The following is a 23,313-nucleotide window of genomic DNA, read 5'->3' as shown; positions in this document are numbered from 1 at the left end:
ATTTGAAGAAACAGCAGGATGAGATCCTGGGATCCATTATCTTGCAGAAAACCAGCAGGCTGGCTGGGCTGAATGACCTCTCTCTTGTAACTATTCTTGTGTAAATAAAATTGTGGTCACCATTTTACAGAACGACTGATACATTTCAGGGCTGAAGAGAGTGTCTGACACTGATAGGCTAAAGGAACTGAGTCTCTTTAGTCTGAAGGGAGTGTCCCACACTGACAGGCTGGGGGAACTGAGTCTCTTCAGTCTGAAGGGAGTGTCCCACACTGACAGGCTTCTACAAGGGGAACTGATACAACTATTCAAAGTCCTCAACAGAAACATCCCAGCTTTCTAGCAGACAAGCTACAGCACTGCAAGCAGAACACAGACAGGTGCCCATTTATTTGAACTTTTATTTAAAATACAACAAATATTGATCTTCCCAGCATCCCTAAAAATGCACATAATTATAACTATACACTTTAAAATTGGCAACAGGAACAAATAATATTCCACTTAAAGCCTACATGTCCTGCTTTAATCTTTAAGTACAAAACTTTTAAAAATCAATTGCATCTTTAAAATTCACCGTATTCCTCTCATAATGTATCTTTTAAACAGAACTCATAACACTTTTCCAAATAATGCAGCAGACAAGCACTTCCATGAGTATTATTAATCTAGAAATACATTATATGCTGTAAGCTATTTCTACTTTCCTCATATTCCTTTGCAGATATTTACTTTTATTTGTTTTGAATAAGGATATTAAAGTAGAAATACTTGAGTTTTCCTATTACTCAGAGTACACAAAGATCACAAGATCACAAAAACATCATGACATCATGCATTAATACATCGGCCCTTATGCCCAAAAAAACTAGAGCCCAAGTAGACTAGGAGAGAATTTTATCACAGGAGAATTATAAACGTCATTTAGTCATTTCATTTCTGTTTTTTTCATTTCATCTATGTAATTTGATGTAGGATCCAATGAGAGAAGCTATGATGTCATGGCACACCCCTATGACATCAGAGGTTCCTCTGACCCACTGAGACATCACAAGGCCTGGAACACCATCTCATGAGGCAATATTTTAAGAGCACTTTGGAAAACTCACTGCTGTTCATTTTCAGCTGGTGAATAAAAATCTCATCACATCACGGCCAGCCTGCCACACCCCCTTCAGACCCCCAGCCAATAGCTACAGCAGCTCAGCCCCCCCGGATCAAGAGGAGCCGTGATGTCACTCCTGCTGCGTTTCACACCTCTGTCCCCAGAGCCGTCATCAGCACGTTGTGGGCGTCGTCCGCCAGCTCGGTCAGGCAGCTCCTCAGCATGTGGTAGGTGGTGGCGAACGAGATCCCGCCAGCCGCCATAGACCCAAAGACGGGGATGGTGCTGACCCAGTACTCCACCAGCATCAGCCCTCCGCCGGCAGCCTTGGTCAGCATCTTGATGACCACGTCGGCGGATATCTCCTTGTTCAGCGGGGACTTGACCACAGCCTTCAGCTCCTCCACCGGCTTGTCCACCCTCTCGGCCAGGCTGCTCAGGGACTGCTCGTCCAGCCCGAAGGTCTGGTAGTACCGCTGGATCTCGCGCACCAGGATGGCGACGTCCACCACCACCGACAGGCCGGGGATGGGCACGGCGGCCACGACGCAGGACAGCGTGGCCAGCTTCCAGATGCCGGCCTGCAGGGCGTCGCGCTTGCGCTGGTTGATCTCCAGGGTGACGTTGGGCAGGGCGAGCAGCAGCACGTGTCTCTTGTGCTTGGGCAGCTCCTGCTCCAGGGTCTCCTCCAGCCGCGGGAAGTCGTACTTCCCCAGGTCGTGGCCGGAGATGAGGAAGACGCTGGGAGCCTTCAGGTCGTGCTCCTCCAGACCTTTGACAGACAACCAGCTTTCAAGCAAACAGAAGAGCCGAGCGACACAGCCAGCCTGTAGGGCCTACAGGCCTTCGCTCCCATTCTCAAGGACACACTTCCGTTTCTGTGGAATATTTCCTAAGGTTAAGGATTTTTTCCTGTTCAGTTGGAACATTGCAAAGCTAAATCCTTTATGTAAACAAATTAAAAGGAACTAAAGTGTTATAGTAAAGCAGAAGTTTACAAAGGAACTATGAAGACACAGAGAGTAGCTCTCTGACAGCACTGCAGGACCACTGCAGAGTCTCCATCCACTGGAGGAGAGACACAGCTCTCACTGACAGCACTGCAGGACCACAGCAGAGTCTCCATCCACTGGAGAAGAGACACAGCTCTCACTGACAGCACTGCAGGACCACAGCAGAGTCTCCATCCACTGGAGGAGAGACACAGCTCTCACTGACAGCACTGCAGGACCACAGCAGAGTCTCCATCCACTGGAGGAGAGACACAGCTCTCACTGACAGCACTGCAGGACCACAGCAGAGTCTCCATCCACTGGAGGAGAGACACAGCTCTCACTGACAGCACTTCAGGACCACAGCAGAGTCTCCATCCACTGGAGGAGAGACACAGCTCTCACTGACAGCACTGCAGGACCACAGCAGAGTCTCCATCCACTGGAGAAGAGACACAGCTCTCACTGACAGCACTGCAGGACCACAGCAGAGTCTCCATCCACTGGAGGAGAGACACAGCTCTCACTGACAGCACTGCAGGACCACAGCAGAGTCTCCATCCACTGGAGGAGAGACACAGCTCTCACTGACAGCACTGCAGGACCACAGCAGAGTCTCCATCCACTGGAGGAGAGACACAGCTCTCACTGACAGCACTTCAGGACCACAGCAGAGTCTCCATCCACTGGAGGAGAGACACAGCTCTCACTGACAGCACTGCAGGACCACAGCAGAGTCTCCATCCACTGGAGAAGAGACACAGCTCTCACTGACAGCACTGCAGGACCACAGCAGAGTCTCCATCCACTGGAGGAGAGACACAGCTCTCACTGACAGCACTTCAGGACCACAGCAGAGTCTCCATCCCCTGGAGGAGAGACAGCTCTCACTGACAGCACTGCAGGACCACAGCAGAGTCAGCATCTACTGCTCAGAGCGAGGGATTTTACTGGCTTAGCCTTTGGGAAGATACAAGCCCCTCCTATTAACCCCTGAACTCACCCCTGATGCAGTCTTGCCTGATAACCTCCAGGGTCTTGTCCTGGCTGAAGCCCTTCTTCCGGCTCTCCGCCCGGAGGTTGTCGTCGATCTTGGAGCGGACGAAGTAGAACTTCTTCCTCATCCGCTGGATGTGCGTGGCCAGCTGCACGTTGCAGGACTTGAAGCGGTCGCAGGCGATGATGATGAAGAAGTCGTACTTCTCGAACCCCACCTGCCGCAGGTACTCGTCGGCCTTGAAGGTGGGCGTCCCGATGCCCGGCAGGTCCCAAACCGTCACCTTGGGGTGCTTGGGGTGGGGGTAAGCGGTGGGCTCCATGGTGGTCTCCACCACGCCGGTGGGGGCGGAGCCCTCGTCCTCGTCGCCCAGCCCGCGGAAGGCGTTGACGAAGGTGGACTTCCCGGAGCCGGACTCGCCGGTGATGGCCACGCTCAGCTCCACCTGCTCCAGCGCAGACAGGTAGGACTGGATCTTGGCGGCGGCGCCGGCCAGGGTCTCGTCCTGCAGAGCCCTGCGGATCTCACTCACCTCGTCCTCGGTGATCTCCTCGAAGTCGCCCATGCCAGCCTGGGGAACGGATGGTTTTGGCCCCACCCGCCCGACTGTGGCGCCCCCACCTGGGGCAGAAGGAGGGATTGCGGGGCGACTCAGTGCACACTGCACACCTGGCTGGGGGCCTGAGGGGGTCCTGGTGCCGGAGCTCTCCTCGCCTCACCTGTTGCTCGAATTGCTGGTTTCCAAGCACCTAAACCGCACAGATGTCGAGATGAACTTCTGACGAAACTGGGGCAGGAGGTCACTGTAACCGAGACCTGAGGGTTTACGCAAAGGGTGGTGGGAGCATGGGACAGGCAAAGCCTGCAGACAACGGGGACAGCGCTAGCGGCGCTCCGACAGGAGATAACAGACAGATATCAGATCAGACAGGCGTCTTGTCGCACACAAAATCCCGACACAGTAAAGCGCCGCATACCCCGTGCACGTAATGTCGTGTTCGTGGATCACAGAGGAACCCGTTTTTAAAAAATATTATTCAACCGCTCGGTCGATAAATATTCGTAGATCGTTCAGCTTTCCTCTTTCGTCTTTCCTTTTCCTTTACAGTCGCTGCGTTTCAACTGTTCGTTCGCCCTTGACGTGATTTAGAAAACACGACCCGCTCTGCGTCTTGGAGACGGGGACTTCGTGGCGTCCAGCCCAGTGAGCCGGGACCAGAACCTCGTTAGCGGTTCTAGTGCTCTTGAATGACAGCGATTGATCCAGAGACGCTGAACAAGGCGCGTTACCTGATCGCGCCCCGCTGAACCCCACAGCTCTTGGGCGCACCCGAACTCCGAACCGGACCGAACTGCGGTTGATGAGTGAAAGGACAGAAAGTTAGAGACTTACCGAGTGCGGCTTGTGTCAGGTAAAAGCTGCTGGCCCGAGTACAGGAGTACAGGAAGCGAACGGGTTGTAGCTCCGGGACTGACCGCAGTCTCCCCGCCCATAAGTTCACATCTCTGGCACATTAAGAAAGTCCGAAGTTCAGCACGAGTGCGTCACGCTGTGTAGTCTGACAGGTTTAGGTTTTCTTTAACACACGGACAGTATCTCCTTACTAACAGCCCAACATTTTGCCCCAGTAAAGCAAGATTGCTTGTGCTCTGTACTGACGTTACGGTTTCCGCACAGTTTGTACTGTATCTCACCGGGCTTTACAGCACTGTACTCTGCTTTTACCCTGATCTCACTGTGATTTACTGCACTGTACTGTGCTTTTACCCTGATCGCACTGTGATTTACTGCACTGTATCGTGCTTTTACCCTGATCTCACTGTGATTTACTGCACTGTACTGTGCTTTTACCCTGATCTCACTGTGATTTACAGCACTGTACTGTGCTTTTACCCTGATCGCACTGCGATTTACTGCACTGTACTCTGCTTTTACCCTGATCTCACTGTGATTTACTGCACTGTACTGTGCTTTTACCCTGATCTCACTGTGATTTACAGCACTGTACTGTGCTTTAACCCTGATCGCACTGGGATTTACTGCACTGTACTCTGCTTTTACCCTGATCTCACTGGGCTTTTTTGTAAAATAAGATTTAGAAAGAAAATGTGTCCAGCACATATCATTACTTTAATTTAAGAGGCAACATTTGTTTCAAACAAAGCACTCCACAGACATGTAAGAAAGAAGGAAATGATCTCATTTCCAAGAAATCGAAAGTGAAGGTGTGAACTGATGAGCCTGATGAGCTCTGGGGCTTCTGTCTGCTGTTTACACACCGGGCTAAGCAGGTACACCTAAAAATAACCCTGCTCCTGCAGATCACAGGGAACAATATGACGGAGTCAGTTCCACACAGGGAGAGGAAAGCAAACAGAGAAAAATACACATTGTTTCAGAGGTGTGCATTACAATAGCGCCAGGAATCCTGCGTGACTCGTGGGCTCACAGTGCACCTGTTACCCGGTCTGAGCAGGTGGCACAGCGCTGAGGCTGAACAGCACTGACTGGAACAGGTTCAAGACCTGCCCTGTCAACGTCTTTACCCGAAGGGGTGTGGGAGTATGGAACAAGCTGCCTGTCGGTGTCATGCGAGCCAGAAAAGGGAGCATCACCAGCAAAGCACTCAAAAGCCTAAACGAGTTTGACCGGCAATATTGAACAGGGGTCCCCACATTGTTCCTGCTGGTTGTACCCTAAACCTGAGCTGGTCATCAGTGATCATAATTGATCTGCTTAACGGCTTCTGCACTCTGTCCCTCACTGCAAACATCCTTCACTGCAGGTGTATGGATCTGCACAGGTCCACTTGCGCTCCTTTCAGTTGAATACAGGCAGGTCTGACACTCAGTGATTGGGCGAGACTGATACCAATTAACCAATCCCATTCTGCCTCCCTTTGTCAGAGGTACAGGCTGTTTCACTTTAAATGCGAAGTGATTTTTTTCCCGCAGTAGTGAAGAAAAATATACAAATATAGGAAGACGTCAGTGTATATAGTATTTATTTTGGATTTTAGAAGCAAAACAATACATATGTTTCAATTTGCAGTATAAATATTTTATATTAGGATTATCCAGTCCTGGTCCTGGAGGGCTGGTCAGTGTGTCTGCAGGGCTGTCCAGTCCTGGTCCTGGAGGGCCGGTCAGTGTGTCTGCAGGGCTGTCCAGTCCTGGTCCTGGAGGGACAGTCAGTGTGTCTGCAGGGCTGTCCAGTCCTGGTCCTGGAGAGACTGGTCAGTGTGTCTGCAGGGCTGTCCAGTCCTGGTCCTGGAGGGCCGGTAAGTGTGTCTGCAGGGCTGTCCAGTCCTGGTCCTGGAGGGCCGGTAAGTGTGTCTGCAGGGCTGTCCAGTCCTGGTCCTGGAGAGACTGGTCAGTGTGTCTGCAGGGCTGTCCAGTCCTGGTCCTGGAGAGACTGGTCAGTGTGTCTGCAGGGCTGTCCAGTCCTGGTCCTGGAGGGCTGGTCAGTGTGTCTGCTGGTTTTCATGTCAGAACACCTTTTAATTAGCACATTATTGTCTTACATGCATAATGATTCTCCCAGCAGCTAAGATGCTGCTGCTATAGAAACACAGACGACCAGCACGGACGGTCATGCGTTTTACAAGATAATCAAAGATTTAAAAATTGCCTGGCTGCACCAACCTACTAAATCCCTTTTGACATCCGTCCTAATTGGGAATCCCACTCTCTGAGCCCCTGCTCTCAAGACTGAACTCCCTAATCCCTGTAAAAAAACCCAGGATCCTAAATGTCCGTCTGCGTGTCCTTCGTCCCAGGATCGGAGCCCTCCAGCGCCTTGCTCATCACCCTCCCGGCGTCCTCGCTCAGGTCGCCCAGGGCAGAGCGCAGCAGCCAGTAGCAGGCAAGGAAGGACACGCCCCCTGAGGTGATGGTGCCCAAGACGGGCACCCTGCTCTCCAGCAGCCCCGCCAGCACCTGCTGCCCCACTGCCACCTGGCTCAGCGTGTGTCCCACACTGCTCTCCGACAGCTCCCTGCCAGCACTGGACTGCACCTCCGCACACAGCTCCTGCAGAGAGAGGGGTTAATACAGACACACTGACTGGACACTCCAGTACATTAACACTGCACTGAGAGAGAGAGGGGTTAATACAGACACACTGACTGGACACTCCAGTACATTAACACTGCACTGAGAGAGAGAGGGGTTAATACAGACACACTGACTGGACACTCCAGTACATTAACACTGCACTGAGAGAGAGAGAGGGGTTAATACAGACACACTGACTGGACACTCCAGTACATTAACACTGCACTGAGAGAGAGAGGGGTTAATACAGACACACTGACTGGACACTCCAGTACATTAACACTGCACTGAGAGAGAGGGGTTAATACAGACACACTGACTGGACACTCCAGTACATTAACACTGCACTGAGAGAGAGAGGGGTTAATACAGACACACTGACTGGACACTCCAGTACATTAACACTGCACTGAGAGAGAGAGGGGTTAATACAGACACACTGACTGGACACTCCAGTACATTAACACTGCACTGAGAGAGAGAGGGGTTAATACAGACACACTGACTGGACACTCCAGTACATTAACACTGCACTGAGAGAGAGAGGGGTTAATACTGGACACTGACTGGACACTCCAGTACATTAACACTGCACTGAGAGAGAGAGGGGTTCATACAGACACACTGACTGGACACTCCAGTACATTAACACTGCACTGAGAGAGAGAGGGGTTAATACAGACACCTGGTACTGCTTGCCGGTCAGCGCTGCCAGCTGCTGTAGAGAGTCCTGGTCCAGGCCGAAGTGGCGCTGGTAGGAGCGGAGAGCCTGGACCAGGATGGGCACGCTGTGGCGCACCGCCCCTCGGGGCGCCATGGCGGCCAGGCAGGCGGACATGGCGGTGCGCCACAGCGTGCCCGCGAGCGCCCGCCTCTTGGCGGCCAGCGCGGCGGCCGACAGGTTGGGCAGCGCCAGGAGGAGCGCGTGGCGCTTGAGCCCGTCCAGCTCCGCCTCCAGCGTGTCCTGCAGCCGCTCGAAGTCGTAGCGCTGGAGCTGGAAGCAGGAGACGAGGAAGACCGGCGCCCCCGGCAGGCCGCAGCGCGCCAGGCCGCCCGCGCAGTCCTCCCGGATCCGCGCCAGCACCGCCTCCTCGCCGCCCGGCCCGGCCCGGCGCCGCAGCCCCGCGCCCACGTCCCGGTCCACCTTGTTCCGCACGAGGTAGACGCGCCCGCCGTGGGCGCGCACGGCCCGCGCCAGCGCCGCGTGGCTCTCCCGGAAGCGCTCGGACGCCACGATGATGACCAGGTCGAAGCGCTGCAGCCCCACGGCCTGCAGGTAGCTGTCCGCCTGGAAGCGGGGGGTGCCGATGCCGGGGAGGTCCCACAGCCGGACCGTGGGGATCCGGGGGTGGGCGTAGGGGGTCACCTCCCGGGTCGTCTCCGTGACGCCCGTGGGTGCCGCGTCGGGGTGCTCGTCGTCCAGCCCCCGGAAGGCGTTGACGAAGGTGGACTTCCCCGCCCCGGACTCCCCGGTCACCGCGATGTCCAGCGTGGCCGAGTCCAGCTGGTCCAGCATGCTCTGGACCTGGGCCACCACCTCGGTCAGCACGCGGGACCGCAGCAGGCTGCCCATCTCCTGGACCTCCTGCTCGCTGATGGTCTGCAGACCCGGGACGGCTGGGCTGCGGTCACTGCGGGAACAGGATGACCACACAGCGGCCTTGTCACCGGAGACAACTGACCGGGCATTGAGATTGCACCCGCAGCTGGTATCATGAGTTACTGGACCAGCCTCTCTGTAACCTGATCTCACTGGGCCGCACTGCGCTGTACTGTGCTTTTACCCTGATCTCACTGTGATTTACTGCACTGTACTGTGTTTTTACCCTGCTCTCACTGGGCTGCACTGCACTGCACTGTGCTTTTACCCTGATCTCAGAGTGATTTACTGCACTGTACTGTGTTTTTACCCTGCTCTCACTGGGCTGCACTGCACTGCACTGTGCTTTTACCCTGATCTCAGAGTGATTTACTCCACTGTACTGTGTTTTTACCCTGATCAAACTGGGCTTTACTGCGCTGTACTGGCTTTTACCATGGAGTACTTCAGTAATTGCTCCAAGAGGTGTTAATCATCGCCTTTAACTGCTTTCCTCCCGCTGTCCGGTCCGCCATGAGGAGGAGCCGGGTGGGGGGGGCTGGTGCCCGTAACTGCGATCCGCCAGTGTCACCGCCAGCGCCAGGCGGGGCAGTGAGATCGGCTTCCACACAGTTATCCTGGGAATTCCTCCCGGTTTTTTTTTAATCGGAAAGGACAACAGCGGCAGACAAGAATCTGAGGATTTTGCAATGCGCGCGCCTGTTTTCAGCGGTTTTCTGGGAGAAAAGTCATCTTCTGGCCGAAGTCGTTTAAAAGCATATTTCTCTGGTCGCGCCATGGGGAGCCGGGAGGCGCAATCATTCAGAGCAAAGTTGAGCTCATTCCGGCTGCTCTTCAGACCCTCTCCTGACCGGCCCGCAGTGTGCCCGCAGGCAGATACATCTCACCTACAAACCAGACACCAGGGAGAGCCGCGGTGCCCGGATCAATAGGGGGGAGGTTGCCAGCTGATTACAGAATTGTTTATTTCGCGGTGTTTCGCTCAAAGGTCCTTCTGGCGCTCTTCTGCATCTGTTGCTGTTGTTCGACAATTCTGTGATGATCACAAACGTGTAGGTGACCCGGTGTAGTTACCTTATGGACACGGATATGCTGAATATCCGTCTGTCTCGTCTCATTGGTTAATTTACCTTAGATACCGATCTGTTTAGCTGTATGTCGACGTCGGTTTTATTTAGTTTAGATATATTACTGCCGAATTAACCGTAATAAGCCAAACAATAACAAAACGAATCGAGCTTTGTCATGTGAGAGACAGATGTGGGTGTCCGTGGATGAAGTGCTCCAGATGCTGGACACGAGTCGCCTCCGAACCCCGGGTCCCGCCCGGTTCCGCCCACGTGCCTCCCCCCGGACCGTTCCGAACCCCAGCAGAGCCTCCAGAACGGGCCGGTCCGTTCTGACCCCGACCTGGGCAGGCCACAGCACCAGCCGAGTCAGACTCGCGGCGGAAACTCCAGCAAAACACGCAAAGCTCGCCACTTGGCCCCGATTGCACGAGAGGTGTGAAAACTTCCTGTGTGACTACCGGCTGCGCGTCAATACCCGGGACAGCGCTCTCGGTCTCGGATACGTACCTCATGTTCCAGAACTTGAAACCGGTTATGCGGCAGGGAAAAGTGAAGGAGCGACTCGCCTGTTTACAGAGGAAATGAACTACAACGAAAAACGAAACTGGAAAGAAAACCACCTGGCGCGAGCGGGACACGCGTGACGGGACCCCGGCCGCCGCGCAGGTGGGCTGTGTCTCCCTCTGGCGGTCAGATGTCGCCATGGCCGCTGGACCGCGCCCGGCCGGGGCAAACGCGCGGCCGGACGCACTGGGACAAGAGTCGACCAAGGCGAATTGTCAACTAGTCCGGCTTGTTTCACCCTCCCGGATATGGGAACCTTTACTTACTAATTCTCGACATTTTATATATCCTTAGTCCACTGCATGTTTGCACAACGCTGGTGTGAGCATCACTCGAGACTGAGACCCACTCCTCTACATGAGTGTCCTGTCCTGCTCCTGGAGGGTCTGTAGCTCTTTAGTCCAGCTCAGCCCCTAATGAGCTCATTATTGGCTTAACTGGACCAGTTTAACACCTTCTCCCAGCTCTGCTTCACAAACTGGCCAGTCTCTCCAGGACCAGGACTGGACAGCCCCGCAGACACACTGACCGGCCCTCCAGGACCAGAACTGGACAGCCCTGCAGACACACTGACTGACCCTCCAGGACCAGGACTGGACAGCCCTGCAGACACACTGACCAGTCTCTCCAGGACCAGGACTGGACAGCCTTGCAGACACACTGACTGACCCTGCAGGACCAGGACTGGACAGCCTTGCAGACACACTGACCAGTCTCTCCAGGACCAGGACTGGACAGCCTTGCAGACACACTGACTGACCCTGCAGGCCCACTGGTGCTCACTGACCCTCTCTGGCCGGAAGCCTGGGTTAAGGAGTGGGCAGTGCGGACTGTAACACCAGCTACAGCACACTGCCTGTACTCGGGTCCGTGGCGAGGATAATCCTGTGAATAATTCGTTGTGTACATCGTTAGCCTCATGAAGGTAATCCAGATTGTGAGAATTAACCCCCTGCTGGCCTCAGATGAGATCACACAGCAGAGGAATACTGTCCTTTCGAATCTGGGGGTTTGTTAGGGAGCCTGTAGTGTTCAGGAGGCTTTCATGAAGGTAAACAGCTCTCATCACGCCTGGGTCTGGCCCTGGACACCAGAGCACTGAGATCACTCTCCCTCCTTCTGCCTCTCAGCTCTATGAAACACAGAGGCTCAACTCCCCTCCTCCTGTCTCTCACTCTCCTCCTCTCTCTGATCCTGTCTCTCTCCTCCTGTCTCTCACTCTCCTCTTCTCTCTCTCCTCCACTCTCAGCTCCTGTCTTTCTCTCTCCTCCTTTCTCTGCTCCTATCTCACTCTCCTCCTCTCTCTCACTCTCCTCTCTCTGCTCCTGTCTCTCTCACTCTGCTCCTGTCTCTCACTCTCCTCCTCTCTCCTCCTGTCTTTCTCTCTCCTCCTCTCTCTCACTCTCCTCTTTCTGCTCTTGTCTCTCTCACTCTGCTCCTGTTTCTCACTCTCCTCCTCCTGTCTTTCTCTCTCCTCCTCTCTCTGCTCCTATCTCACTCTCCTCCTCTCTCTGCTCCTGTCTCTCTCACTCTAGATTGGACCCTCTCGGTCTTGAGCTGCTTGAGAGTCGTCACAGTTAAGCACTGAGCTCCAGCTTGATTAGGGCATGAGATCAGTGAAAGAGGTCTAATGGATCCGATTACAAGGTCAATTATGTAACTGGGAGCTCAGAGAGGGTCCCTTGGCCCAGAACTGGGTCAGCAAGCTTACTGTGTTTGATTCAATATAAGTACTGTCAAAATACTCTATATATATATAGTTACCATGTTATAGAAATAGACTGCTGCTCTTGAATCAGTCCAAAGAGAAACTACATACTGTCCAGGGCTTGAAGTACTGTGTCACACTGTCAGGCTGGAGGAACTCAGTCTCTTTAGTCTGAAGGGGGTGTCCCACACTGACAGGCTGGAGGAACTCAGTCTCTTCAGTCTGAAGGGGGTGTCCCACACTGACAGGCTGGAGGAACTGAGTCTCGTTAGTCTGAAGGGGGTGTCCCACACTGTCAGGCTGGAGGAACTCAGTCTCTTTAGTCTGAAGGGGGTGTCCCACACTGACAGACTGGAGGAACTGAGTCTCTTCAGTCTGAAGGGGGTGTCCCACACTGACAGACTGGAGGAACTGAGTCTCTTCAGTCTGAAGGAGGTGTCCCACACTGTCAGGCTGGAGGAACTCAGTCTCTTTAGTCTGAAGGGGGTGTCCCACACTGACAGACTGGAGGAACTGAGTCTCTTCAGTCTGAAGGGGGTGTCCCACACTGACAGACTGGAGGAACTGAGTCTCTTCAGTCTGAAGGGGGTGTCCCACACTGTCAGGCTGGAGGAACTCAGTCTCGTTAGTCTGAAGGGAGTGTCCCACACTGACAGACTGGAGGAAGTAAGTGTCTTTAGTCTGTCCCACTCCACACAGACAGGCCTGTACATAGTTGTACTATGTGTGTAATCGGATGCACAATAAAAGTTTTTTTTTGAAAAACAGGAACACGGCACGAGGATCGGGGGCACACATCGGAAAGGGAAGGAGGCGCTTCACGTCTGCGGCGCTGATGTTAGAAACCGCGCTGCTGTGGGCGGCTCCGGCACCACGCGACACAGACCTGAGCTGCAGGCGGCCGGGCTCGGGCAGAGCGCCGCGCGCCGTCATGTGACCGCGCTGCGTGTGTGAGAGTGGGGGGTTGAACTAGCTCGTGCACCATCACACCCCGAGCGCAGGGACACGAGCTCGCTCTCTCCGGCTCGCGGGACTGGAGAGAGAGGGGGGGCGGGGCAGAAACACAAGAGCGGCCGCAGAGCGCAGAGCGGAGCGAGACAGATCCCCGCTCGCTGCTCGCTCACTCGGGATCCGCGCGGCCCGCGCCACAGTCACGCCGGTGGAGTGGGGGGGCATGCGGCGCGCGGGCAGGTAGCCGGCGCGAGGGGCCAGGCCGGGCGATGACGGAGCGCGCGCCGGACGGGGGCCCCGCCTCGCGTGGGGGCGCCGTCCCAGGACAGGGGCGCGAGGCCGCCGAGGGCTACTCCAGCAGGACCAGATGGCAGGGGAGAGACGCGCGCTCTCCTCCTCCTCCTCCTGCTCCGGTGTCGGACGGTGCTCAGAGCGGCGACCAGAGGCGGAGTTCTGTGCCGGGGGGCGCGAGCGGCTCCTCCGGGGGTCCCGCGCTACCGGGGCTACCGGGGGTCATGGACTCCGAAGGGCGCGTGGACGAGTCCAGGCTGCGGACCCACATCTTCAAGAACGGTAACGTGCGGGGGTGGGGCTGGGGTTCGAGTCAGTGTCGGGGCCGCACACAGCCGGCTCTGCACCCAGTATGGGTGCTCACAGCGCCCGTCTCCCTGCTCTGACACGCCTCTTCCTACCAGATTCCTCAGTATTTATGTCTATCCCTTAATCTAGTCCAAGACTCTGGTGAGAAATTTTTCATTCTTAAGAGAGGCGGTGAAAACACGCACACCTGACGCGTGAGTTCAAATCACGCAGCGCGACTCCACGCCCGAGCGCCCCCCCGAAATATCGCCCTTCAGCCTCACTTGCATGGAAGTTTATCAGTGTCCGTGTGCGAGTCCGCGAGGCGGATGACGAGACACGTCACAGGCCAGCGCTGCACAAAACACTGGACCGACATGCAGCTCCGAGCGTGTTTCGGGGTGTCTTCGTGGCGGCGGGAGACGGCCGAGACCCCGAAGCTCCCAGCAGCCGCGTCTCTGCAGGGGGGGGGAGAAATCTGGGAAAATTCCTTTCCTGGAAGAAACCAGGGCATCCGTTTCAAGCACCATGGCTGTGCAGCTTGTTCCACGCACCTGCAGCTCTTTGTGCAAAGCACTCTCTCTCAGTCCTATATGTGCATACCCATAGTGCCCACTCATCTCCCCTGGTTGGTGCTGGGCTGTTGACGTGGCTGGGTAAACGCAGGCAGATCTGTGCTTTTTTTCCAAACTGAGCGGAGAAAATCCCAGGATAGATGCTTTTTGAAGTGTTGCAAATTGCGAGTCAAGTGCTAGTCAACTGATGCTCACGCACCCCCCCGCCAGGCTGCTGAAACGCAGCAGGTCAGCTGCCTGCCTGCCGCGCCCTGCAGCTGGGTGACACGTCCAGGGCACGCCGTGCTGCGGGGGAGACGGGGGCGCGTCTCACTGGGAGAGGCCTCGCTGGAGCACACGGACCCCAGAGGGTCGCGAGCGGAGACTAAGTGCAGTTCAAACTGAGAGCAGGAGGCGCTTCTTTGCACAAAGGGTGGTGGGGGTGTGGAACGGGCTGGCAAGCTAGCCGTTGAAGCCGAAACCCTGGATTCTATCAAAAACAGGCTAGATAAGACCCTTCATTCAGGACAGGAGGCCCATCTTTACACAAAGGGTGGTTGGAGCGTGGAACAAGCTGCACAGTCAGGCTGTTGGTGCCGATACCCTGGATTCTCTTGACACAGCTTTATGAGATCCTGGGATCAATTACCCACTAACTATTAAGCAGGCTAGATACTAGGCAGTGGGATTAGCAGGAGTAGTACTGGTAGCAGTGGTATTATCAGCAGTAATAGCTACAGGGTGCCGCGGGAACACTGCTGCCTCAGAGCTGTCGGTTCTCACAGCGCTTGCACAGCAGTCGGATCCACTCCGGGATTTACGGGATGCTGGGATCTGGTTTGCCAGCCAGCACACAGGTACAGGAACTGGAGTGTTTGTTTACCTTGAGTAAACTGACAAAGGGAGACGTGGAACGATAACACATTGTTTTTCTTCTTTCCCTGCAGCAGCTTGGGCACGATTAATAATGTGCCACACACTGCTGTACAGCGCAGTAAAGCCCAGTGAGATCAGGGTAAAAGCACAGTACAGTGCAGTAAATCACACTGAGATCAGGGTTTAAGCACAGTACAGTGCAGAAAATCACACTGAGGTCGGGGTTAAAGTACAGTACAGTGCAGATCACTAGCAGTACATAACTCTGGAACTCTGCACAAGTGTTTCAGCATCACTAATAAACACAATAACTCAAGAAGGGTTACAAACCAGAAGAGGCCTTCGGTTGTCAGTAGTTAATCCCAGGATCTCCTCCAGCTGTTTTTCCCAGGCCCAGGCCAGGCACATGACTGGAGCACTGAAGGTCTCTGCTGCTCCTGGCACACTCACTCACTCACTCACAATCACTCACACACACACACACACACAAACAGATCCAGACTGCTCTGCACACTGTCAGCACATATGCACACACACACACACACACACACACAGCGCCTGGAGAGCGAGCAGTGACCTTGCGGAGCTGGTGAGCCGAGATATGATTTCACAGGTCCTGCCAGGCTGGTATGTGCTTTGCAACTGGCTGACACTGTTGTCTGGAGGGTGTACTGCACAGGTTCCCAGCCCTGGTCACTGAGGAACACAGGCCCACCTGCGTTTTGCTCCAGTGGGTTCTTAATCACAGACTAATTGATTTCAGACGGGGTCTGTAGTTGGTATCAATCCTGTACCAGTTCCTAAGTTTTAGAAATCCCCCCATTCAGGAAAGAACTGTATGAAATATGGCCACCTGGACCTTAACAGGAACAGGTCTCACTGTGGGAGCTCTGACACACTGCCACTCCCACTTTGGGTGTGTCCAACACAGTACCACTCCCACTTTGGGTGTGTCTACCACAATGCCACTCCCACTGTGGGTGTGTCTGACAGTGTCACTCCCGCTGTGGGTGTGTCTTATACCAAGTCACTCCAAACAGAGTCATCAATGAGCTCTGAAGATGTGGATCTCAGCAGGCATGAAAACCAGTGTGGGGTTTCTGCAGGGTCAGGGCTGGGAACCCCTGCTTTAAATGACCAGAGCTCCGTCTGTGTTTTACTGCGCTGTGCCCTGCCCCCACCATGATCTCCCTGTTCCCCTGCTTGTTTGCGAGGATGCTCTCTGTGTCTCTGCTCCGTGGACAGGTGGCGTGGCCCCGGCCGAGCGCACGCAGGTCTGGCGCTTCCTGTTTGGGATGTTCCCCAGCAGCTCCACGGCCCTGGAGCGCCCTCTGCTGGCCGAGCAGCTGGCGGTGCGCTACGGCGCCATGAAGAGGAAGTGGCGGCAGCTGCTGCCCTCCGCCGCCCGCATCCGGCTGAACGGCACCGACGGTACGGCAGCGGCGCCGCCCAGAAACCCGGCTCCAGGCCCACTGGGGGCCGGAGGCGCTCCTGTCCTTCCGCGCGTGTCCGAGCGCCCGCTGCGCCGCTGTCTCTCTCCCTCTGCTCACGCCTGTCTCTCCCGCCGGTCCAGACGAGCTGATCGCCGCCGTGCGGTTCTACGAGCGGCGCAGGAAGCGGGCCGAAGAGTCGCCGCCCGAGCAGGGCGAGGAGGCCGCGCAGAGGATCTCCTTCCTGGAGCTGCAGGCTCAGGTACAGCCGCCCGCCAGTGGTCTTCCTTTCGTGCTCGATTGGGTAATTGCAGGGCGGCATGGTGGAGCAGGGGTCAGCATTGCTGCCACGCAGCGCTGGGGCCCCGGGATCAAATCTGCACCTGGGGCGCTGTCTGTGTGGAGTTTGCATGTTCTCCTTGTGTTTGCACAGGTTTCCTCCAGGTGCTCCAGTTTCCTCCCACGTGCAGGTGGGCTAATTGGCTTCTGGGAAAATCGGCCCTGATTTGGATAAGTGGTTAGAAAATGGATGGATGTTTAATTGCTTCACAGCTCTTAATTGTTTAATGACTGCCTTCTGCCAGTGATCAGGTCCATAGCTAGGGCTGATCTGAAGCTAAGGCACTCGCTGAGCAACGAAATGGTGACGGCCACTGTTTCTCAAGCTTCGGAGAAGTGGGGTAAGTGTTGTTGTGGGGAAGTTACGAAACCTGTTGTTGACTTCCTGCAATTGGAAAGATTAGGGATCATTTCTATCGTCATGGAGGGAGAGAAAGAGTGAACCCATGGGTGACCCTCCGCTCCACTGCACACAGCTCGTTCGCTGCTTATTGAGCGTGTGTGGGTGCATGTGTGCGCGCGCGCGACCGTGTGTGTGTGTGTGTGTGTGTGTGTGTGTGCGTGTGCTCGCACGCGCGCGTGACCGTGTGTGTGTGTGTGTGTGTGTGTGTGTGCATGTGCGCGGATGTGTGCATGTGCGTGATCACAGCGTAGTATCGCTCCGTTTTTGCAAGGAGAAACCTGCCAGAGGAGACAGAATGAACACTGAGCGAATCAGGGATCAAGACCCAGTCTCAGCTGAACTGCCAGGCAGCTCTATTTGAAACCTTTTCAGTTGTGTAAAGGAGAGGGAGGGTTTATGTTCTTAAATCTACAACTGTATGAGACCTGGAAACACTTTGAGGAAAAGGAGAGATTTAGTTGGAACAGAAATTATACTCCTGCCTTGGTGTGCCTGGAGCTGAAGAGAATGTCCTGCACTGTCAGGCTGAAGGAAAAGAATATTTTTAGTCTTGAACGCAGAAGCCTACAAAGTGGACTTGATACAGGTCTTTCCATGTCCTCAAAGGCACCGACAAAGAGGAACCAGAGGACACCAGTGCAATCTACGGGGGAGTGCATTTGAAACAGAACAGGCGACCCCTTACACAAAGGGGGGTGGGAGGGTGGAGCAAGCTGCCCAGCCATGGTGTTGAAGCCAATACCCTGGTTTCTTTCGAGAAACATCCAGATGAGTTTCTCAGAACGATTAGACACTAACGGATGGACCGATCTCCTCTTGTCTGTCCCAGGTGCTGATGGACCGGGTCAGTCTGGACCTGGAGGACCTGCAGGAGGCTGTGCGGATCATCGACAAGGACGTCCCGCGGACCGAGAGGGACCTGGACTACTTCCTGTGAGTGAGGGCGGCTGACCCGCCCCTCTCCGCGTCCAGCTGCCTGACCCTTCGAATCACACTCCCATAATCTCCTGGGCTAGAGGCGTTCGACTGGGGTGTCAGGGAGGGTCTCCCCCAGACGGACAGCAGTGTTTGGGGGTCGGAGTCTCTGGACTTGTAACTGAGAGGTCGTGGGTTTGAGTCCTGGGTGCTGCCGTGAAAGACAGCTCATCACTCGGAATGAGAATTTCTTCTCAGTAGATTTTTTCAGGTTAAATAAAAGGTCACAGTATGAGCATAGAGCATATGCACACAGGCCTCTGCGCGGAGGAGCGGAGCAGTCGCAGGCTCTGGACTTTAAACTGGAGGGCTGCAGGTTCAAATCCTAGGTAGTGGGAGTGTGGGGGGGCACAGCTGTTGGCCAGGCTCCTGCTGTTTATGTCCTGCGGTATCGAATGGGTATAAATTGCTTAGAAATAAATTGCTGTAAATAAACTCCCACAAGTTACTTTACACAACACGGTTGTATCAGACACAATGAGTAACATTAAGTGCCTCCTTTTAATGAGTAATGAGTGTGGGATGACTTCCAGGCTCTTCAGCTGCCCTGCTGAGCCCGTGTCTGCTGTAGTGAGCTTGCACAGTGCTGCCCGGCTCCTGCACCCCTCTCTCACTGTGTCACAGTGCTGCCCGGCTCCTGCACCCCTCTCTCACTGTGTCACAGTGCTGCCCGGCTCCTGCACCCCTCTCTCACTGTGTCACAGTGCTGCCTGGCTCCTGCACCCCTCTCTCACTGTGTCACAGTGCTGCCTGGCTCCTGCACCCCTCTCTCACTGTGTCACAGTGCAGCCTGGCTCCTGCACCCCTCTCTCACTGTGTCACAGTGCTGCTCACTGTGTGTGAGGGGACCCAGCTCACGCCTGTGTCCGTCTCTGCCCAGGGGTGAGGGCTCCGCCAACCTGCTGGTGCTCAGGGATATTCTCATCACCTTCGCTGCTTTCCATCCGGGTAAGTTCACTGCCTCCTCGGCTGCGCCTGGGTCTGAGACCTGTCAACCGTGCGCATGCACTGGCGCCCTCTAGTGGCGGCACGAGCACGTGTTTCAGGGTCGGTGGAGTGTGTTCAGGGCGTGTGGCCGCAGCGAATGACCATTAATCAGCTCTCGCTCTTTCACAACTCTGAGAGGAAACCAGCACAGAGAAAGCATAAACTGCACATGAAAAAAGTACACGTGTGTGGCGTTACCACATCTGCCGTTCCTGGAGCGACATGAGTTCTATGCCTGGTAATTTCTGAAATACAGCAGCATTCCTTAAACCTTTACAAAAAGACCCGTTCTGCTTTGCAAGGATCCGGATTGCAATGGCTGCTCCGTTCTGTGCTTGGCGTTGTCCCACTATATAGCAAAGGGTCTCCTTGTGTAATGCAGCACGGAGCTGCCAGTGGTCCTGTGGGTGCTACAGCACTGTGTTGAGGCCAGGTGCTCCTCTCTCCCTCTCCCTCTCTTGGGCCCCCAGACGTGAGCTACGCCCAGGGCATGAACGACCTCTGCAGCCGCTTCCTGGAGGTGCTGGACTCGGAGGTCGACGCCTACTGGTGCTTCTCCTCCTACATGGAGCGGGTGTCCCGGGACTTCCAGGAGGACGGGCTGCGGCGCAAAATCGGTACGAGAGCTGGGCTGCACTGCCTGAGCGCAGTTTGTCTGAGGGAGGGGCGTGTCTGTGTGTGAGTGAGTGAGTGATTGGTGGAGGAGGTGATGGGGCGTGTCTGTGTGTGAGTGAGTGATTGGTGGAGGGGGTGAAGGGGCGTGTCTGTGTGTGAGTGAGTGATTGGTGGAGGAGGTGAAGGGGCGTGTCTGTGTGTGAGTGAGTGATTGGTGGAGGAGGTGAAGGGGCGTGTCTGTGTGTGAGTGAGTGAGTGATTGGTGGAGGAGGTGATGGGGCGTGTCTGTGTGTGAGTGAGTGATTGGTGGAGGGGGTGAAGGGGCGTGTCTGTGTGTGAGTGAGTGATTGGTGGAGGAGGTGAAGGGGCCTGTCTGTGTGTGAGTGAGTGAGTGATTGGTGGAGGAGGTGAAGGGGCGTGTCTGTGTGTGAGTGAGTGAGTGATTGGTGGAGGAGGTGAAGGGGCGTGTCTGTGTGTGAGTGAGTGAGTGATTGGTGGAGGAGGTGAAGGGGCGTGTCTGTGTGTGAGTGAGTGAGTGATTGGTGGAGGGGGTGATGGGGCGTGTCTGTGTGTGAGTGAGTGATTGGTGGAGGGGGTGAAGGGGCGTGTCTGTGTGTGAGTGAGTGATTGGTGGAGGAGGTGAAGGGGCGTGTCTGTGTGTGAGTGAGTGATTGGTGGAGGAGGTGAAGGGGCGTGTCTGTGTGTGAGTGAGTGAGTGATTGGTGGAGGAGGTGAAGGGGCGTGTCTGTGTGTGAGTGAGTGAGTGATTGGTGGAGGAGGTGAAGGGGCGTGTCTGTGTGTGAGTGTGTGAGTGATTGGTGGAGGAGGTGAAGGGGCGTGTCTGTGTGTGAGTGAGTGAGTGATTGGTGGAGGAGGTGAAGGGGCGTGTCTGTGTGTGAGTGAGTGAGTGATTGGTGGAGGAGGTGAAGGGGCGTGTCTGTGTGTGAGTGAGTGATTGGTGGAGGGGGTGAAGGGGCGTGTCTGTGTGTGAGTGAGTGATTGGTGGAGGGGGTGATGGGGCGTGTCTGTGTGTGAGTGAGTGATTGGTGGAGGGGGTGATGGGGCGTGTCTGTGTGTGAGTGAGTGATTGGTGGAGGGGGTGATGGGGCGTGTCTGCGTGTGAGTGAGTGATTGGTGGAGGGGGTGAAGGGGCAGGTCTGTGTGTGAGTGACTGATTGGTGGAGGGGGTGAGGGGGCGGGTCTGTGGGAGAATCACTGCTTCACTGTGTCTCTCTCTCAGAGCTGGAGGCTGACCTGCTGAAGGAGCTAGACCCCCAGCTCCACTCCCATCTCCTTTCCGACACCATGGACACCCTGACCTTCTGTCACAGGTAACAGCACCCTCACCCCTGTCCATCTTTCTCATTCTTCCTTTCAGACCCCAGTAATAACCATGTTATAACTGTGCTGTAGATATGTAATAGCACTCTTATAACTTTACTGCAGATTTGCAATAATACTGTTATCATTGCACTGCAGATGTCTAGTAAGTCTGTTATAATAGCACTGTAGGTTAGTAATAACACTGTTATGAGAGCACTGTAGAAGTGTAATAACCCTAGAGAGCTGCACTGTAAATGTGAAAGTTTTGTGTTGTGACACACCTCGCTGCAGGTGGCTGCTGCTGGGTTTCCAGCGAGAGTTCGACCACAGCGATGCCCTGCGGCTCTTTGAGATCCTGAGCTGCGATCACCTGGAGCTCATCTCTCAGGCTGTGGAGCGGGCCAGGTACCAGGAGAGGCTGTCTCTAACCCGCAGCCAAGGTGAGCCTCTCCACAGCTTGGATGGGGAGACTGATAATACTACTGCTATTGTAATTAATATAGCTACTGCTACTGCTACTGCTACTGCTACTGCTACTACTACTGTCTTACCTTGCATTGCATTTGGACCTACTCAAGTTCTGATAGAAGGGCTCATTTAGAGAAACCCGTATTGTGGGGAGTTAGCTGAGCCGCCGGTCCTGGTACTGTGTCCCGGTGGGAGTGAGTGGCAGAGCTGCAGGTAAAACCCACGACACATGTCTGGGAGTGTAGCAGCCCTGCACACCTGGTGAGCCTTCCTGAGGACACTTGGGAAGACCGCTAAGAGCTCTGGCTGTTCCGTTTCTCCCGGACGCCCTGCTGGTGCTTCTGCTAGACGAGGACCCGGACGCCACGCCGCCCCCGACGCTCAACACGGCGTTCACCTTCGAGCTCTTCATCTGCGCCGCCATCCTGCTGGAGCACAGAGACGCCCTGCTGCGCTGCCGCAGTGAGGTGGAGCTGATCCAGTTCACCAGCAGGTACCGTCGGCCCAGCCCTGTGTCCTGTGTCCTGTGTCCTGTGTCCTGTGTCTTGTGTCTTGTGTCCTGTGTCCTGTGTCCTGTGTGTGTGTGTGAGAGCAGAGCAGTCTGGACCTGTGACCTGTGACCTGCGACCTGTGACCTGTGTGTGCAGAGCAGTGTGTGTGCGCAGAGCAGTCTGGACCTGTGACCTTTGACCTGTGACCTGTGTGTGCAGAGCAGTGTGTGTGTGTGCGCGCATGCGCGCAGAGCAGTCTGGACCTGTGACCTGTGTGTGTGCTGTCTCACAGTTTGCAGGGGAAGCTGGATCTGAACACCGTGCTGCAGAAGGCAGAGGAGCACTTCTTCAACTACTTCAAGAGGGCCTCCTGGCAGGGGCTCGGCAGGAGGTTCCTGAGCCGCAAGAGCAAGGAGCCCCTCCTGCTGCAGTTCCGGAGCCTCTTCTCCTGATCGGAACGTCCAGGGATCAGGAGGAGAGGATGTAAAAGCTGCTGGGGTGGTGTGGTGATCCAGCCGAACCCTTGCCATGGAATGGGGAATCACAGTGTTTTCCAGCCCGGATCTTTCCGGGGCGGCGAACAGCAGAGCCGCTGAGCCCAGGACGGACCTTCGGAAGCACATCCTCTGTCCCACTGCTCCCTGCCGGAGAGTTGGAGTCCAGGGACTCCCCTTCCTGACCCTTCATGCTGTCCAGCTCGGCTGGCGTCCTGGAGTCTCTTCACATCACCAGCAGGTCAAGGCCTGTGGAGACAGTCGGCTCTGCACTGCTGCTCCTGCGACTGTGTGTGTGTGTGGGGGGGGGGGCAAATGTTACATAGTGTTTAATGCAAGGTGCAAGGTATTTTGGGGAAGGGGTGCCCCAAAATATTAAATTGACACAAACCCAAGTATTTTATCTCATCTTTTATCTGTCTCTCTTTCTGTCTCTGTGTGTCTGTCTGTCTCTATTTCTCGACCTGTCTGTCTGTTTCTAGCTGTCTGTCAGTCAGACTGTCCATTTATCCTGCTGGAGTTGTGATTCGTCATGTTTCGTTGTGTTACACCGAGTAAGGACAGCAGCTGTCTGAGTGCTCAGTGTCTCTGCTGTGTAAACCTACAGCCAGGCGGCTCTGTACTGCGTCTGTGTTTCTGCCTGACTGTGAGTTCCGCTGGCTAGTTCCCAGGCAGCCCCCTGAATAAACAGAGGTGACTTCTTGAGGCGTGTGTGGGCCTCTGGGGTTCTGGGGCT

General features: G+C 55.1%; 3 protein-coding genes across 4 annotated transcripts; 1 reads left to right on the top strand and 2 right to left on the bottom strand.

Annotated features, from left to right (window-relative positions):
• Window positions 1-387: 387 nt before the first annotated feature.
• Window positions 388-4,576, bottom strand: LOC148814949 (interferon-inducible GTPase 5-like). Its single transcript, XM_088905272.1, has 3 exons — window positions 4,488-4,576; window positions 3,101-3,843; window positions 388-1,877 (listed from the first exon to the last, which is right to left on the bottom strand). Exons 2-3 carry the CDS (start codon window positions 3,657-3,659, stop codon window positions 1,252-1,254), a joined length of 1,185 nt encoding a protein of 394 aa, XP_088761398.1. The 5' UTR covers window positions 3,660-3,843; window positions 4,488-4,576; the 3' UTR covers window positions 388-1,251.
• A 1,506-nt stretch (window positions 4,577-6,082) lies between these two features.
• Window positions 6,083-10,448, bottom strand: LOC148814948 (interferon-inducible GTPase 5-like). Of its 2 annotated transcripts, none has more exons than XM_088905270.1 (3): window positions 10,328-10,448; window positions 7,836-8,781; window positions 6,083-7,126 (listed from the first exon to the last, which is right to left on the bottom strand). In XM_088905270.1, exons 1-3 carry the CDS (start codon window positions 10,330-10,332, stop codon window positions 6,842-6,844), a joined length of 1,236 nt encoding a protein of 411 aa, XP_088761396.1. In that variant the 5' UTR covers window positions 10,333-10,448; the 3' UTR covers window positions 6,083-6,841. The 2 variants fall into 2 exon arrangements, with proteins under 2 accessions (XP_088761396.1, XP_088761397.1); XM_088905271.1 differs by lacking the exon at window positions 10,328-10,448 and adding an exon at window positions 9,186-9,221.
• A 2,090-nt stretch (window positions 10,449-12,538) lies between these two features.
• Window positions 12,539-22,972, top strand: LOC148814947 (TBC1 domain family member 15). The gene is made up of 10 exons (XM_088905266.1): window positions 12,539-13,616; window positions 16,298-16,483; window positions 16,626-16,744; window positions 18,054-18,157; window positions 19,080-19,147; window positions 19,657-19,803; window positions 21,042-21,132; window positions 21,416-21,564; window positions 21,941-22,085; window positions 22,376-22,972. Exons 1-10 carry the CDS (start codon window positions 13,313-13,315, stop codon window positions 22,533-22,535), a joined length of 1,473 nt encoding a protein of 490 aa, XP_088761392.1. The 5' UTR covers window positions 12,539-13,312; the 3' UTR covers window positions 22,536-22,972.
• Window positions 22,973-23,313: the final 341 nt, after the last annotated feature.

Source organism: Atractosteus spatula, chromosome 25, assembly GCF_055471065.1.
Source record: "Atractosteus spatula isolate fAtrSpa1 chromosome 25, fAtrSpa1.hap1, whole genome shotgun sequence".
NCBI lineage: Eukaryota > Metazoa > Chordata > Actinopteri > Semionotiformes > Lepisosteidae > Atractosteus > Atractosteus spatula.
Note: the sequence above shows the minus strand (reverse complement) of the source record. Positions and strands in the feature narration are given on the sequence as shown.